This window comes from Notolepis coatsorum (genome assembly GCF_963971535.1).
Source record: "Notolepis coatsorum genome assembly, chromosome: 20".
Classification (NCBI taxonomy): domain Eukaryota; kingdom Metazoa; phylum Chordata; class Actinopteri; order Aulopiformes; family Paralepididae; genus Notolepis; species Notolepis coatsorum.
Window position 1 is genome coordinate 36993578 of NC_140184.1, and position 16644 is coordinate 37010221.

A 16644-nucleotide genomic window follows, 5' to 3' on the forward strand; every position below is an offset into this window, starting at 1 on the left:
ACTAATGGGATAACTGGGGATGTTGTTTGTTCCTGACAAGAGTCTCAAAGTCTGGGGTGATGGTAGACAAAGCAACTCTGAGGTCATGCTCAATGTCCAATCTGTTCCTCCGCTTTGTCTTCAGCTGGACCAGAGCTGAGAAGCCACTTTCACAAAGATAGGTAGTACAAAAAAAAATTACATTTTTTATTTTATTTTTATTTTTAAATATTTTATTTGTTTTACACACACATCCGCGACCCACTCAAAATGGCCCTGCGACCCAAAACACCAGTTGAGAAACACACATACTTTGCTTTGTTCAAAACATAAATATTCTTAAGACACCTTTGTTTTTATATATGCTACTGTATATGAGATTTCCATGTCAAATTGTTATCCATTATAACACCCATAAATCTAAATTAACTTCTCAACACAATGAACGCCATAAGCTTCCCCCATCCTTCACCGTCTAACGCCAGCTTTTCATGACCATTTTCGCGATATTTCATGATCTTTGCGAAGCTATTGTATATTCTATATTATAGCTATGGAGACAATAGTATGGCTCATTTGACAGACACTATTTCTAGTCCAACATGTAAAAAAGAGTTTGTTTCTACACGCTGTAGTTTGTAGTTTATTACACGCTAAACATCGTCCATTTCCAAGATAATCAAGTCTTTTTCCATAGATCGCGAGATGAAACGCGTTATATGCAATAAGACCAAACGGTTCTGGTTGATCCCCTGAAACCCCAAATCAAAAGGTGTATAGCATGTACACATGTGCCTTCACAAAATTATCAAGGGGGGGGGGGGTAGTCTTACCCCAAAAATATGATCGCTACAAAATGCCTGGTTTATGTCCGGTAAAGTAAGACACTGTGATCGTTACATAAACATGTTTCAGGTTCGGTAAAATAGACATAGGGGGTCCTTAGTATACCTTAGCCCAGGGGTGGCCAACCCGCGGCTCACGAGCCGCATGCGGCTCTTTGCCCGTCAATGTGCGGCTCTTCCATCCATACAATTTTTTTTAAAGAAAAATAATAATAATTTACTTTTTGTTTTGTTTTATGTCACTCATTCCATAAGGACGTAGAATAAACATTTTTTTTTTTTTTTTTAAATGGTCCATTTGCATGTTCTTGGTATCTGAATCTAGGGACATATATGGATCAGTGTCAGAAATAGTGTGTCTGTTACTAGGCTTGAGTAAATTGTAATGAACCAAAGGAGAATATCAATTCTATTTAAAAAAATGTTTATCTTTGACTGTGAATAACACCATGCTAAAATTGACCAGACCTGAAAAATCTAAGCAAATGAATAAAGGGAAGATGATTAAACAGAAGGTTTTGTAGATACAGTACTGAATTCTGCCATCTTTTTTATAATGTAAATTTCTCCACCATTTTTCATCATATTGTAGGCTGACCAAACGTCCTCTTTTGCCCGGACATGTCCTCTTTTCACACCCTGTCCGGGGCGTCCGGGGGGGGTTTATTAATTCATCGAAATGTCCGGGGTTTCACTGTTTTTCAGTTTCAGTTTCAGTTTCACTGCCCTTTGCAAGCATCTGAAGGCTCGGGGCTGCATTTTTCGCCGAACATATAAATTACCGAATTAAAGCGCTATTCGTTGCCGTTCGAATGACATCTGGATCGCCAAAATCCGTGCCTCGGTTCTCGAGTTACATGCCGATATGTCAGGCATGCGACTTTTTACATGGCATTATCCAACCGGACTCCCGGAGAAGCATGCAGCTGCAGAGCCGCAGAGCCAGCGGCGCTCTCAGGGCCGCGCGCTGACGGCCGCGCTGTGAGGCAATAGTATCCAGCTGCAGGACGAGAGCACCAACACTCTCAGGACCGCAACACTTTAAGGACCCACACTTTAAGGACCCTCGCTTCCATTGGCTGATTTGGGTCACATGACCGTCCCACCCAATGGCTGAATTGGAGTATTGCACTGCGGGATTGATTGATTGATTGATTGATTGATTGATTGATTGAAAACTTTATTAACAGATTGCAGAATGGGTACAGTACAGCTCAATACACACAATTGTTAAGGGGATGCAGACCAGAGAAAGACCTCAAAGCAGTACTGTTACATTTGTGACATACAGTAAATATATACAAGGGGGAGGGAACTGTACATTTATGATGAATTGAAAATGGGGGACCCTGATGTAAACAAGACTTGCGCGATTTTGCGCGCCGCATGGGAGCAAATTCGAGACACATTCGGTTGCAAAAAGGTGTCCCACGGTCTCCTCTATGGCCGTGAATATTTTCACGCGGATCGGAATCACGGCGTTTATTCCACGCTATGTCCTCTTTTTTGGAAATCAAAATATGGTCACCCTATCATATTGCAACACAGTTTTTTGCAAGACGTTCACAGAAAGGTAGAGAAACTAACTGCGTTCTGTTTTATGGCAATAACGTTCAGGTTTGTGGGAGATAATCCCAAAAAATAAGATATAAAAAAGTAAATCCAGAAGTCAGATGATTGACAGGGGCTGGTGTGAGCTGGGTAGGGTAGTTTTTCGATATTTGAAAGCCCTGAGTCTCTTCCTTCAAAAGACTACACTCACTTTTGGATGTGCCACTTCCTCCTGTCAATATGCGCTGGTTTACGACTCAATGCCCTGAGATTTCTATAATCTTATATTTCACTAATAAGTTAAAATAATTGGTAAACAAACGTAATGCTGAAAATATACACTTTTACTGTATATCTCGGGCTTAAGAGGTTAACCCTGTGAGGCCCAAATAAAAAGACATTAGCAACTTCAGAGGCCAGAGGGTGGGACATATAAACACATTTACTATCAAATAGCATTGTGAGGCTGAACAACAGGACCAATTGACTATACATGTGCTTAAAGGGGAACTATCTTATAAATGGCCTTTTTCAGTGTTTACCATTGTTTCTTAGCTATGTGGAATTATATTACGGTAATAGGATCTATGTCTCTAATTCTCATATTGGCGCATTCTTCCAATTCTCCTCTCACAATATTCACCCTCACTGAACTGAGTCATCTGAAAATGTGCATATCTGTGATGTCAGAGATTTCTCAGCTGCATAATAATGTGGCAGTTGATGTGGCAGTTGGCACCAGGCCACACAGTGGTTGGAGCCCAGCCTCAAAACGGCTTAAGATCTTGAGGTAGAAAAATGCAGTCTTTGAGTACTTGATTAGAAATACAAAACAATGCATTTTTTTTTTGAAAAAAATAAAACCTAGGTGTTCCATAGACTCACAGGAATTGTGTAAAAGTGCCCAAATAGTGAAAGAAATAGTAAAATAGTTCCCCTTTAACATTTTTTTAAATAAACATTATTTTTTTAAATGGCTAAAAGTGATTTTGTAATTTTGCAACCGTGGGTCTCACAGGGTACTTTTAACCCTGTGAGGCCCAAATAAAAAAGACATTAGCAACTTCAGAGGCCAGAGGGTGAGACCTACAAACACATGAAGGGTGCCGTGACTGAAAGAAAAGGTTGAGAAACGCTGGTATATGGTGTGGCTCTTTGTGGTACCACAGTCATTTTTGTGGCTCTTAGTCTCTGACTGGTTGGCCACCCCTGCCTTAGCCAGAAGGTAATCCAAAAAGAATAATTCCAATGATCCCATCAGCTATCACGATTACTCGTTTATATGTAATTACACGTGTTTACGGGACACTATAGGTTTTGAGGCGAGCAGATCTGCTAGCTTTGGAAGAGCTCCTCCCTTTAGAGCGATTCTCGATAGTCCGGTTCATTCATCGACTCTATCAGAGTTCAAAAGGTAGGCGATACTGCCACCTGGTGATATTCGATTGGCATTACAATTCCAACGTAGGAAAACGAGCCAGGGACACATACTGTAGAATGATCCGGATGATGGTTTAGAACGGGGATCAGAGGAAAAATATCAAAGGATCAAAACCAGAGAAATGTTGGGTCTGGGCCTGAATGAGTTTTGACAGGCAGGCAGAAAAGTGGCCATTTTAAAAATAAAGCTTAGCTTTATACTTATAACACATGCATGAGCCTGGTCTCTTTTGAAAGATAACATTCTGAAGTTACTAATGCAAAAAAGGATAATCTCTTTTAGTGCTAATGAAATAGAGTAACAGAGGTTTGAACTTGAGTTGTACTTGAACTTGTGTACTCACATTTTTCTTTAGTGGTTGCAAGATTCCAGATTCCATTATTCCAGCATAGAGGTATGAGCTGGAAAACACTGCAGTTCCATAGCCTGAAGTCTTATGTAGTACAGGTCCAAACTTTATAAAAATCTGTTCAGAAATTTGTCTGTGAGAGGTTTTAGTAAAAAAAATTATAATAATCTTTCACCTAGTTCCTATATTCGCACCGCCCCATGTGGGGTATCGTTGGAAGCGGACACTCGTTGGCTACAACACTGACCAATCATTTTCGTCATCAGCTGTGATTGGTCAGTTCTCGAGCATATACTGTCCGACGTGGTCATTTGACGCGTGGTTTCTACAATCACACATTTTGAAGTTTATTGATATGCTAAACTTTAAAACTCTGCAAGTTATGTACAAAGCAAGAAATAATCAATTACCGGTACAATGTAACAAGCACATTTCTGGATAAAGAGGGGGGATACAACCTCAGAGGACCATTGAACTTCAAAAAACCTGTGATGAAAACCAACCTGAAAATAATGTGTATCTCCTCTTACGGAGCCACCCTGTGGAATGGGCTGCTAGAGGATTAACTAAAATATTGTGAAAACATAAATCAATTCAAATCTAGACTAAAAAAAATCTATTTTTGATAGGTACAGAAGGGAAGAAGAGCTTTAATTGCATATTAATAAAAAAAAATACGTATGATACTGTATTGTACGTTATATCATATTACATTATATAATCATATTATAATTAATTTGTATATTATATTGAACTATATTATTATATATACTATTATATTATGGTACTATATTATATTGTATATATCATGTACTATATATCTCATATCACATTATATATACTGTATACACTATTATGTACTATATATTATTATATATACTATTATATACTGCAGGTATACTATAATGTAATGTGTACTGTAATGTGTACTATATGTGTGTACTGTAATGTGTACTATATGTATGTATGTAAATAAAAAAATAAAAATAAAAAACCAAAGTCTTCAGGGGTAGGGCCCGACAAGCTTAGTGCTTCTCCCTAGCCCTTTTCGGATAATGCTGCAATAGCAGCTGGTAAAACTTTGGCGATTTATGGAATGACCGTTGTTATGTGTCCAAAGCCTGAAAAAAATAATAACTGAACTGACCAGTAAAACCTTTTCATCCTTTTTTTTGATTAGCAAAAATCATAAACTTTTTTTTTCAAATTCAAAGATTGTTTTCATCAATCCATGTTTTATGTTTGGTAATTTAATTTACACTGCTTTCAGCCAAAAACATGAAATTATATCCTGAACTAAAATAGATTGCGTCATCTGCAAACAAAACAAACTGCAATATCTTTGACACTTCACATAATGTCATTGATATACAAAATAAATAGTTTAGGCCCCAAAACCGAGCACCATTCAATCTTCATACACTCAGATGTATTACTAGCTAACTGTACATATTGTTGTCTATATCTCTTTAATTTGTATGCATGATATATCTAAACTGATTCATCTCCACAGAATCTATTTGCACCAGACCAAGTTTTAGGAACTTGTATTTTAAAGCTTTCAATCTTGTTTTATTCATTCATTCATTTAAAAAAGTTTTTATTTAATTTAATAATTTTAACTGTTTTTGTCATTTCAAAATACCTGGCAATAATATAGGTTTCAGGCGAGCAGCCCGAGATTTGCGCATATGCGTACAAAACACTATATCTCACAATCTAGAAAACCAGCCTGGATTATTGTGAAACGGGGCGGTTTTTAGCGCACAAACAAAGGTATGTAGAAACTGTTTTGTCCCTGTTAGAGTATAAATAGTGCCTGTCAAATGAGCCAATACTATTATCTCCATAGCTATAATATACGATGGGTCCGCAAACATCGTGAGAATGGTCACTAACGCTGGCGCCAGGGAGTAAAGATGGAAAAACAGCGTGGCAGTCAATGAGTTAATCATGCAAGCATTTTTTTTTTTTTTTTAAGATTTTCTTTAAAGGAACATGGTAACTTTTGGGGAATTTGTATTTGCCATTTGAAAAGTACCCTTCTCATCTCAGCATGCTAGCTAGTTTACACAATGACTGGAAGTGGATACGGACCATTAGCCTACTATCAGAAGTAACAAAATACACTTTCCAACAACTCCAAAACGGTCTTATTTACATGTTTACACGTGACTCTCAAAATAAACAATCACATTCAACTGGTTCATTTGTACACAATTATGGCTCTAAAATGTGACAGTGGAATGAAAACGCCATTCAGTTTCTTCTGTAATTTATTCCATTTGTTTCGTAAACATTTTTATTTTATTTTTTTTTAAACTTTGGTCATTCCGCTGGCTCTTTTTTGCGTTTATCGCATTTTACTCTGGTCAAGAATGACCGACAGAAACAGGCTGAAGGGGTACAGATGGGGGGGAAGACACTCTGGGAAAGGCACGGCTGCAGTCCGGGATTCGAACTCGCTAAACCCCAGATCCGTGACGAGCACGGTTGTCCCCGGCGCCGAAATAGCGCTCGAGGTACGCGGCAAGCTACTGGAGCTCCCTCGTAAACATTTTTAATCCCATTGTGGGCCTTTTATGACTAAATATTTGCTGAGAAAACTGACCTGGGCGACTCGTAGAGGGGAACAGTGCGGATGTGGAGCTTCTGGATCTCATCGATGGTACCGATAGTCAGGGTGCTGTTGTTGGCCAACGCCAGACTGTAGAACAAAACATTGCATCAATGTGAGAGAGAAAAAAATCTATACACCTTCTTTTTGAAGTGCAACGAGACTTTGATAAGTTGTATACAAGTGATCAATAGAAAAGAAATCGGAGCCTCAGCTCGAAGATCAAAATTAAAGGAGAGGCCTTTCGTGTTCATGAACCCCTGCGGCACACGAGAGGAAACGTGAGGGAATGTCAGTGTTTCCTCTAAAGCTACAAAAACAACATTAGACAACAGTTAGTTCCAGCCAAGTCATTTGATTGGACGAGAGGCATTCCATGAGCACTGATATTCAGTATAACAGCACTGGGACGTTTAACTATATGCATCACTCTGCCACAATAGAGTAGGAAATAACGGTCAATTAGGCTACATTAACGGTCGTTATCAATATCAGCTTGTTTGCTCCCAGGGGAACGGTGGTATACCAGAAGTTGTCTGACTGTCACCACTGTTACCCTCCTGGGCTGCATCAGGTGGAATTTCTCTCAGGTATTTTTCAAAAGATGCTACTGGGCAGATTTCCTCGCTCCTCAAACATAGCGTCCCTCGGATTTTCTTGGTCTCTCTCCAGTGGGTCTTGTGTGATATTGCTTAAATACATCACGGTTAGAGATGCACTGAAACCGATACGGTATCAGATATTTACATTTTTGTCATTTAGCTGATGCTTTTATCCAAAGCGACTTACAAGTTTTGTACAACAAGACAGCAGGAAGGGTACAACTCTATCAGCTGAGTAACAATGTTCATCAAAGTGTTGAGTGCTACAGTGTAGGTTAGTATATTAGGACAAGTGCATGACAGTAAGGTTAGTTAGGGTTAGAGTTTCTTCTTTTTTGATAATGATTGAAGAAGTGTGTCTTTAGTCAACGGCGAAAGATTGGACGGGTTTCGGCTGTCTGTGGTGGGAAGTTTGTTGCACCATTGTGGGGCAAGGACCAAGAATAGGCGACTTCTCTTTGATGACCCTCCCGGAGCTCGGATAGGAGTATGTCTGAGGCGGCCAGAAGATGCAGATTGTAGGGGTCTTGAGGGTGTGTAATTAGAGACCATTGACCGGAGGTAGGCGGGAGCCATTCCCTTCACCGTGGATATCAGGCTGATACCACGCTAAAATCAGTATCTGGGAATTACCCCAATACTAAAGTCTTGATAACAAGACCTGTGTATAACAGAAATCAAAGCAAAGTGACTTGATTTTCTGCACTTTTGGCACATGATCTCTCTAACAGACAGAAATGTCTTTTATCTTCATATTTTCTGTCGCAGTCTATCCTGTTAAATTAACGGTCAATTATCAATCAGATTGCTGATACTTAAAAGTCCAACTGAAATTTAAACACATTTATTTAGTGTCTGCATCAATACCACTATTAATACCATGTACACCGTTTTGTCTATTCCTGCGAAAAATAAACGTGTTGTTAAAAATAACAAACTTTGCATTTAAATTAGTTTACAAGAGTGTCACCTTTCTTAGCTTCTTAGTACTTTAGTGTTCTGGTTCTATGGACATACACAATCACAACAGCCAATCATAACGTTTTAGCCCAAGGCTGTTTGTCTCTCTGTGTGGGAGGTGAGGGACACAATTCTGGAGAGTACAGAGAGTTTGCCAACTAGCTGGTTTATGAACTTCTTTAGTTAACGCAAACAATAGAGTGCAATATCTGCTGGTGCCGTTGGAGTTTTATTTATTAATTTAGAAATATTTGGAACGTGTCATTATGGTGGCCGGGCTGGGAAAGCAAGGCCATGTTTCATGGATGAAGGCTGATATGCAGTAGCCTCGTCTCGGGCCAGGCTTCAGACAGAGCTAATCCAATGAGCTAGCTGGCTGGGCAGCTTGTGTTAGCTGCCACTCAACACAGTGAAACAGATTGGAACTAGAAAACAGAATACCCGAGGGACTTATGGTAAATGGACTGCATTTATATAGCACTTTTATCCAAAGCGCTTTAAAACTTGCATCACATTCACCCATTCACTCACACATTCAGACACCAACAGCAGAGGCAACCATGCAAGGTTCCAACCTGCGTTGGGAGCAGTTAGGAGTCAAGCTCAAGGACACTTCGATATGCTGCCAGGAGGAGCCTGGCATCGAAGCAAGAACCTTCTGATTACCTCAAGACGACCGCTCTACCTCCTGAGCCACTGTTGCCCCCATTTAACGGTTTGGATAAGAGACGTGATGTAGTATGAAGCATTCGTGGCAGTTTGTGTTAGCCCTGTCACCAGTTTGTTTGATAAGATAAGATATTGCTTTATTGATCCCCTTGGGGAAATTGCCTGCTAGTTAGTTAGCAGCAGTAGCTAGCAGGTCAAACCAGTTAAGAACGTGTTGTTTGGCTCAGGTGTGCTCGAACGGACTTACGAGAAAGTTACAAACAAATTTCTTCGTAACTCCACTTAGGAACTTCTCAGGCCGATCGAACGGTTTCTTTTCAGAGATTAGGAAGTAGGAGGACAGACTGGTGTGCGCCCGTGTTTTTAACACATTCGGGGCCAGACCCGAGAAAAGTCGGGTTAACTCGCCATGCTCTGGGTGCCAAAATCCAGGTTTTAATCGTTATTTATTTTATTAGCTATATCCATTCATTTTTTATCCATCCAGTCTGATGTTATCATTGGGAATGGGTCTGAGCTCGCAAAGGTCAAATACCGCCGCCTAACGCCTCCAGGCTGGTATTGCACATCATTGGAATCCCTCTGGCTGGGGCTGTGCATCGATCTAAGAAGTAGGGTCCAGGTTTTACTTCTCGGGCATGCACTATCGTTATAACCGATGGACTGGGGACACTCGGAGCAGCGTGGATTATGTGTTTTGGACATATAGCGTTGGATCAATAAACGCGATCAATATTTGGAATGGCGATCAGGAATTGGATGAATCTTTTTGCACTACATCAGATGTGAGGTAAGGACTACCGTACTTTTCGCACTATAAGCCGCACCTGAATATAAGCCGCAGCAGCTAAATTGAATGATGTGTACATATATAAGCCGCACTGGACTATAAGCCGCAGGTGTTTTAATGTTTAATTACCATATGTAATTAGCATTGGGACACAATACTGTCGGACAAATAACAAGAATTAACTCATTTACATGTTGTATTAAGTTTAGCAAATAAGGGAACAGATAAATAACATTTCAATGCAGTCAAAAAAGCAATATTTCGATTTTGACATTTTCGGGTTTGGTCACGTCGGGTCACATATAAGCCGCACCGTTATATAAGCCGCAGGGTCGAAAAATGGGGAAAAAAGGTGCGGCTTATAGTCCGAAAAGTACGGTATGTTACGAATCTTGTGTTAATCCGATGTTTCTTTCACCGCCATTGGAGCGTTGTGTGTGTGTGTGTGAGGTTCGCGCCGACCAAAGTACGGAGAAGCGATTTTTCAGACGCCGCTTCTGTTCGTGCATGATGACACATAATATCGATAATCTAGCGTTTATTTGAAAATGTCATAAATCAAGCGACAAATGGCACGATTTCTAAGGAAATACATTGAAGCTCGATTTGCTGGAGTTTATTGAGATTAGACAGAACGCTCTAGAAATATATTCATATTCATCACGGTATAAAACGGAAATGTATGTATGAAAGAATTATCTGTTTCGTGCATGTTGACTGGAAGCAACTCACTGACGATCAACGTGTTATTTAGATCTATTGCTATTATATTTCATATATTTTAAGCACTCGCAAGTAAGTCCTATCCTACATTGGATAAAGCACTGGCGCTGAAGGGCCATCAGCGCCCTCTGCTGTTGGCCCCCAATGAGTTAAGGGCTTAATTTAGGAGAAATCATTGGTGATTACGTTCACGTCGATTCTACAGACATCTTCAGAATTAAATAATTATAATAATAATAAATATGACAATATTTGTATCATTAACTCATTGGAGCGCCAAAAACGAGATAGCTAGTTTCTGAGAGCCACCGCTTGATCGCCAAAAACGAGATCTCTCGTTTCTGGTTCCTTTTTTTTATTATTCTAAACACTCGCGCAGGCCTTTGTGAGTGTGCCTGGGACCTGCAATGATGATTGAATCCTGACAGGTGGCAGTATCGCCTACCTTATGAACTGCATGGGCCAGTTTAGTGTGGACCACACCACACCCCAGCGAGAGCTACCAAAGTACTAGGGAGAGCAGCAGTGAGCAGTACAGCAAACTAACGTTCGACAATGGCAATCGCCTAGAGCGAACTATTGGATATTAGAAGAAGACAAAACGGATTATTCATATATGTATTGATCCTGTACTGATCGAAGACACTTGGAGCTAGAGTGGAGTACATGCTGACAAAGGTAATGTCTATTTTATGTCCATTTTACCGAACCCCATCATATAACATGCTTTTGTAATGATCGCAGTGTCGGAAAACGACCCCCCCCCCCCCCCCCCCCCCGATGGCTGTGAAGAAACATGGTCGTGTTTACCTTTGACTTGGCAATAATATAGGTTTCAGGAGAGCAGCCGCGAGATTTGCACATACGCGCACAAAACACTATATCTCACGATCTTAAAAAACCAGCCTGGATTATTGTGAAACGGGGCGATTTTTAGCATGGTATATAGCGCACAAACGAAGGTATGTAGAAATAAACTGTTTTGTCCCTGTTGGAGTATAAATAGTGCCTGTCAATTGAGCCATACTATTGTCTCCATAGGTATAATATAGAATATATGATGGGTCCGCAAACATCGTGAACATGGTCAATAACGCTGGCGGCATGGAGTAAACATGGAAAAACAGCGTGGCAGTCAATGAGTTAACAATTACATTTTACATTTATAGCCATGACTCAACAAGGCATCGTGATGTCCGAAAATAAATAAAAGCACTGCAAATGACTGAGTAAATAAATAAATAAGAACTAAACCCAACCGCGTGGATATATTATAGCTATAGTGGAATAGACTGTATTAATATACCATATACCGTCTTGTTCTCTATTGTTATTTATTGTTGGTTTTATTTATTTTACATTGCTTAGTGTGCACATCGTAAGAGCCAGTGGAGAAACATTCCACTGTGCATCTTACTGTTCACGAGTTGAACCCACACAAATGACAACAGACACAAAGGATAGGTTTAACGAATTACATATAAATCTATACGATGGAGCAGCCTGATGCAGGCGGCTTGGTGAGGAGCTGTGCGCGCACACACACAATGTGGCATATCTACTTCTGCAGGAAGATATCGCTGATAGTGCACCGAGGAGCCGGACCAGACGCTATGCCACCACACGTCCAGGTACTGTCCACCTTGGGCACGTGCGCATCAAGGCACCCTCCCCAGATGCGTTTCCATAATGCGCTTTCAATTTAAGGAATGAGTGACGTTCTTCATTCATGGGAACCCAGCTGCAAACATTTTGGCCATTTACAAACACCTTTTCACACGTTCAGGCATCCGGAGAAGGATTTTCGTTAAATTGTTCGTACAAACTACTTACGAAGATAGTTACGTACACTTTCGATCATGAGGTCCAATGTTATTTACATTTTAAATTTTTTACCAATTAACACTTTGGTTGCCTAAGGTTAAATTAATGATATACCATAGATTGCCAGCGCTATTTGTCTATGGAGAAAGTCCCCTTCTTTGCAGGGCTATAACTTTTTAAATTCTATTGCTACATTGCCATTATTAGGGCCCATTCAAAGTCCTATATGTATTGTTCATTGTGTAGCAACGTTAAACTTTTTCATTCACATATTCATAGTAAAGTATGGTCTAATGTATAAGTATGTTTTCATCTCTTTCTGCAGCTTTCTCCAGAACGTGATATATAGCCCCAAATGCATTATATTGATGATGAAATACAGTTTGATGGCAATCAGCGCGATATAAAAAATTCCAACTAGACGTACTTCTAGAAGTTACTACACGTCATCTGATGTTGACCGGATGGGCGAGGGGGCGTTTATAATTCCGTGGGCAGCGTTATACCAATCATCTAATGTGGGTCAAATGTTGATAATATCAGTTCACATCAGTTATTATCGAAGACGGTAACGTTACACGCTGAAACTCACCCCAGTCTCCGCGCGCCGTTGGGCGATCATCGTCGAGTAGACATTTTATCATTATGGGATATATTTTTACCCGGTCCATCTCCAGCTTGTATAATGGTATATACGTCCAAATCATGTTGTTTATCGAGTTATTGGCAATCGATCACCGTGTAGCGTGACGAGCCAGAGTCACATGAACTATAGCGAGCGCCCGGAAGTACTACGGTCGTCATGACAACCTCTATTCAACATCCTGTTTTGGCGATTGCGCCGATCGGCCACCAGATGGCGCTCCTGAACCGCCAGAGAGCTCAGTGGGTCCTGCTGGTGGATCTCAGGCCAGCGGAGGGACATTATGAATCCGATCGCAGATTTTTGAAATATTGATATAAGGACGCTGTACAGCGTCCCCCGGCAACTTTAGCATGGCCAGCAAAGACGTGAAAAGACGTGTCCCGGCACTCAAAGTGTTAACACTATGGTCACCAAAAACGCTGTACCACGTCATTCCTCGCCATGCTCATTCTGCCAAAGACGCCGTACCACGTCTTTGATATCAATATTTCAAAGATCTGTGATCGAAATCATATTTCTCCCCCGGAGACTTGAGATCTACTGTTGATCCCCTCTCAACTCTCCAACGGTTCAAGAGCGCCATCTGGTGGCCGATCGGCGGATCGCCCAGAGCGGAAACAGGAAATGGAAGCTGGTGCTCATTCCAATTCGGTCCGATCACTCGATATTAGTCCCAGGACTCGAGCTAGACACAACGGATAGCAATCAGTTACCAATAACTCGATAAACAACATGATTTGGACGTATATACTATTATACAACCTGGAAATGGATCGCATATTTCTACATCCCATAATAGGAATATTTCTGTTCCACGCTCATCGCCCAACGCTATGAGGAAGCTACGGTAAGATTCAGCGTTATTTTTTAACGTGTTCGATACTAACTGCTCTAATGATCATATCACCCACACTAGATGAATCATCTAACGTTGGCCACGGAATTATAAACTTTTTAAATTGTATTGCTAAATTGACATTACTATGGCCCATTCAACATCGATTAGCTTTCGTTCAGGATGTAGGAAGGTTTTACTTTTTCATTCACACATTCATACTAAAATACCGTCCAGAGTATAAATATGTTTTTATCGTTTTCTGTAGTTATCGATTTCATAGAACATGAGATATAGCCATTTATGCATATATTAGATCATCAAATGCAGTTTGATAGCTATTGACATCAGATAAAAAAATTTCGATTGTACAAGGTCCATCTGCTGGTGACCGGAGGGGGGGTCGTTTATAATGCAATGACAGACGTTAAATGATTCATGTTGTATGGGTGATATATAGATTAGAGCAGTTTGTATGGTTAATAATAATCAAATGCTGAAGCTCACCGCAGCTCACCGCAGCTTCCTCTTACCGTTGGGTGATCAGCGTGGAGCAAAAAGATCGCTATTATGGGATGTTGATCTAGATGAACATTTTCCGGGTTGTATAATACTATATACGTCCAAATAACGTTGTTTATTGAGTTATGGCAACCGATCGATTATCCAGTGTGTCGAGATGGAGCCCCGCGAGCGTTATCGAGTGGCGGACGGAATAGGGGGGACACCAAGCACTTCCGGCCCCACTTCCCCACTTCCGGTTTGGCAGATCGGCCACCAGGTGGCGATATTGAACCGTTGGAGAGTTGAGTGGAGATCCACAGCACCCGTCAAGGATCCGTCGGTGAAATATGAATACCATGACAGAAATTTGAAATATTTATCTCGATGACGCCGTAATCCGTCATTGGCAGATTAAGCATGGCGAGGAATGACGGCTTAATCCGTCATTGGCGAAAAAAGGGTTAAATGTGGTTACAAAACAGAGTTGAGAGTAAGGGATAAAAAGATACTAGCACTCGGCATCCATAATCACTCCCAATTTTCAAAACGTGTATTTTGCATCCGACATGATAAAAACACTGGAGGCTGGGGCTTCAGAGCGGTGTGTTGCTGACCTGTCGGGGTAGCCCTCAGAGTTGAGGGGGCACATGTAGTTGACCTCCTTGAGGTTGACGTTGGAGAAGACCAGCTTGTGGTTGGAGGAGTAGATGACGGTGGGTCGGTCGGAGCACGCAAACACATTGGAGGTGGACAAGGAGCGGAAGGTCCTCAGAACCGTGGGCTGGGTGCCCAGAGTTACCTTCTTACGCTCGCTCAGGACGCCTGCGGGAGGACAAATAGAACACGTGGTCAAATCCAGAATGGCTGAGGTTAACTAGAGGCTGTGGATAGTGCATTTGGGAGCATGGGTTTTCAATTCTACCAAAAAGAATGTGCCATTTAACATGGAAATTAAAAGTATTACATTACATTGCCACATTATGGCTGTCAGAAGGCAAACAGGTGTTTGCACTCAAACCCAAAAAGGTAGTCATCTGTATTAATAGCTCCCTTTTGTAAAATAGACTTAAAATGGCCTCAACCAAAATTATGTAGATATATTTTGGACATAATCTCACACACAGACATACAAAAACTCTAAACAGTTTTGTTTTGGAGTAATTACAGAGTTATAACAGGAATTTCTGTCTAGATTTGAAAACAGTAATACATACTTGAGGACACAGAGTTAAAATTAACAATTTTATAATCCTATTGGACAGGCCTTTATTTTCAAGTGCTTTCGTTTTTAAAACACTGGAATCTAGAGAAAAGAGCCACCAAAAGACAAACATGAATATTCTGAAAAGGAAGGAAAGACCGGAGTCAAGGGGAAAGTTGTATAGGCCTGACATGAAATGACTGACTAGACTGACTCAAATAAGATGCAAATAAGATGCAAAATAAGATCCTGTGATATCGGCCATTTAAATCGGCTATCTGCCTTTTCCTGCTCCAAACGCATTATTATATAGGCCTTAAAAATCGATAGGTCAACCTCTGCCTTCAATCACCAAAAGAGACAAACAGCATAATTTAGTTTTCTAAAATGTAGCTGAGTGGTTGCAAGTGGCTCCGGAGACCCCAGGAGTGTATAATGGCCTGTCAGAAGTTCCCCAGCAAAATGAGGAATACATTATTTATTTTCACTCTAATCTAATTGATTAGAAAGTGTCATGGGGTAATGTAGAAGAGTGAGTGTACGAGCAAGTAAGTAAGTGCATCTAATAATAGCTACCTGTTTGAAGGTCCAGACCAAAGTAGAAGAGCGCTCCATCTCCCAGGGCGCACAGCAAGTAGTAGCTGCCTTCAAATGTGGTCATTAGGATGGACCGAGGGATGATCTCTGGACACGGATACAAAAGAATAAATATAGCCTGGTCTCTGGACATGGATACACGAAAGAATAAAGACAGTCTGATCTCTGGACATAGATACACGAAAGAATAAAGACAGTCTGATCTCTGGACATAGATACACAAAAGAATAAAGACAGTCTGATCTCTGGACATGGATACAAAAGAATAAAGACAGTCTGATCTCTGGACATGGATACACGAAAGAATAAAGACGGTCTGATCTCTGGACATGGATACACGAAAGAATAAAGACAGTCTGATCTCTGGACATGGATACACGAAAGAATAAAGACAGTCTGATCTCTGGACATAGATACACGAAAGAATAAAGACAGTCTGATCTCTGGACATAGATACACAAAAGAATAAAGACAGTCTGATCTCTGGACATGGATACAAAAGAATAAAGAC

General features: G+C 40.6%; 1 protein-coding gene across 1 annotated transcript in view; it reads right to left on the minus strand.

The window, feature by feature from the left end:
• Positions 1-16644, minus strand: part of ddb1 (damage-specific DNA binding protein 1) — a 174756-nt gene that overhangs the window by 94877 nt on the left and 63235 nt on the right. The window contains exons 15-17 of the mRNA XM_084337444.1: positions 16113-16220; positions 14950-15157; positions 6777-6872 (exon numbers count right to left, since the gene is read on the minus strand). Of these exons, the coding sequence (XP_084193570.1) occupies positions 6777-6872; positions 14950-15157; positions 16113-16220 (412 nt within the window). The remainder of the gene's footprint in view (positions 1-6776; positions 6873-14949; positions 15158-16112; positions 16221-16644) is intronic.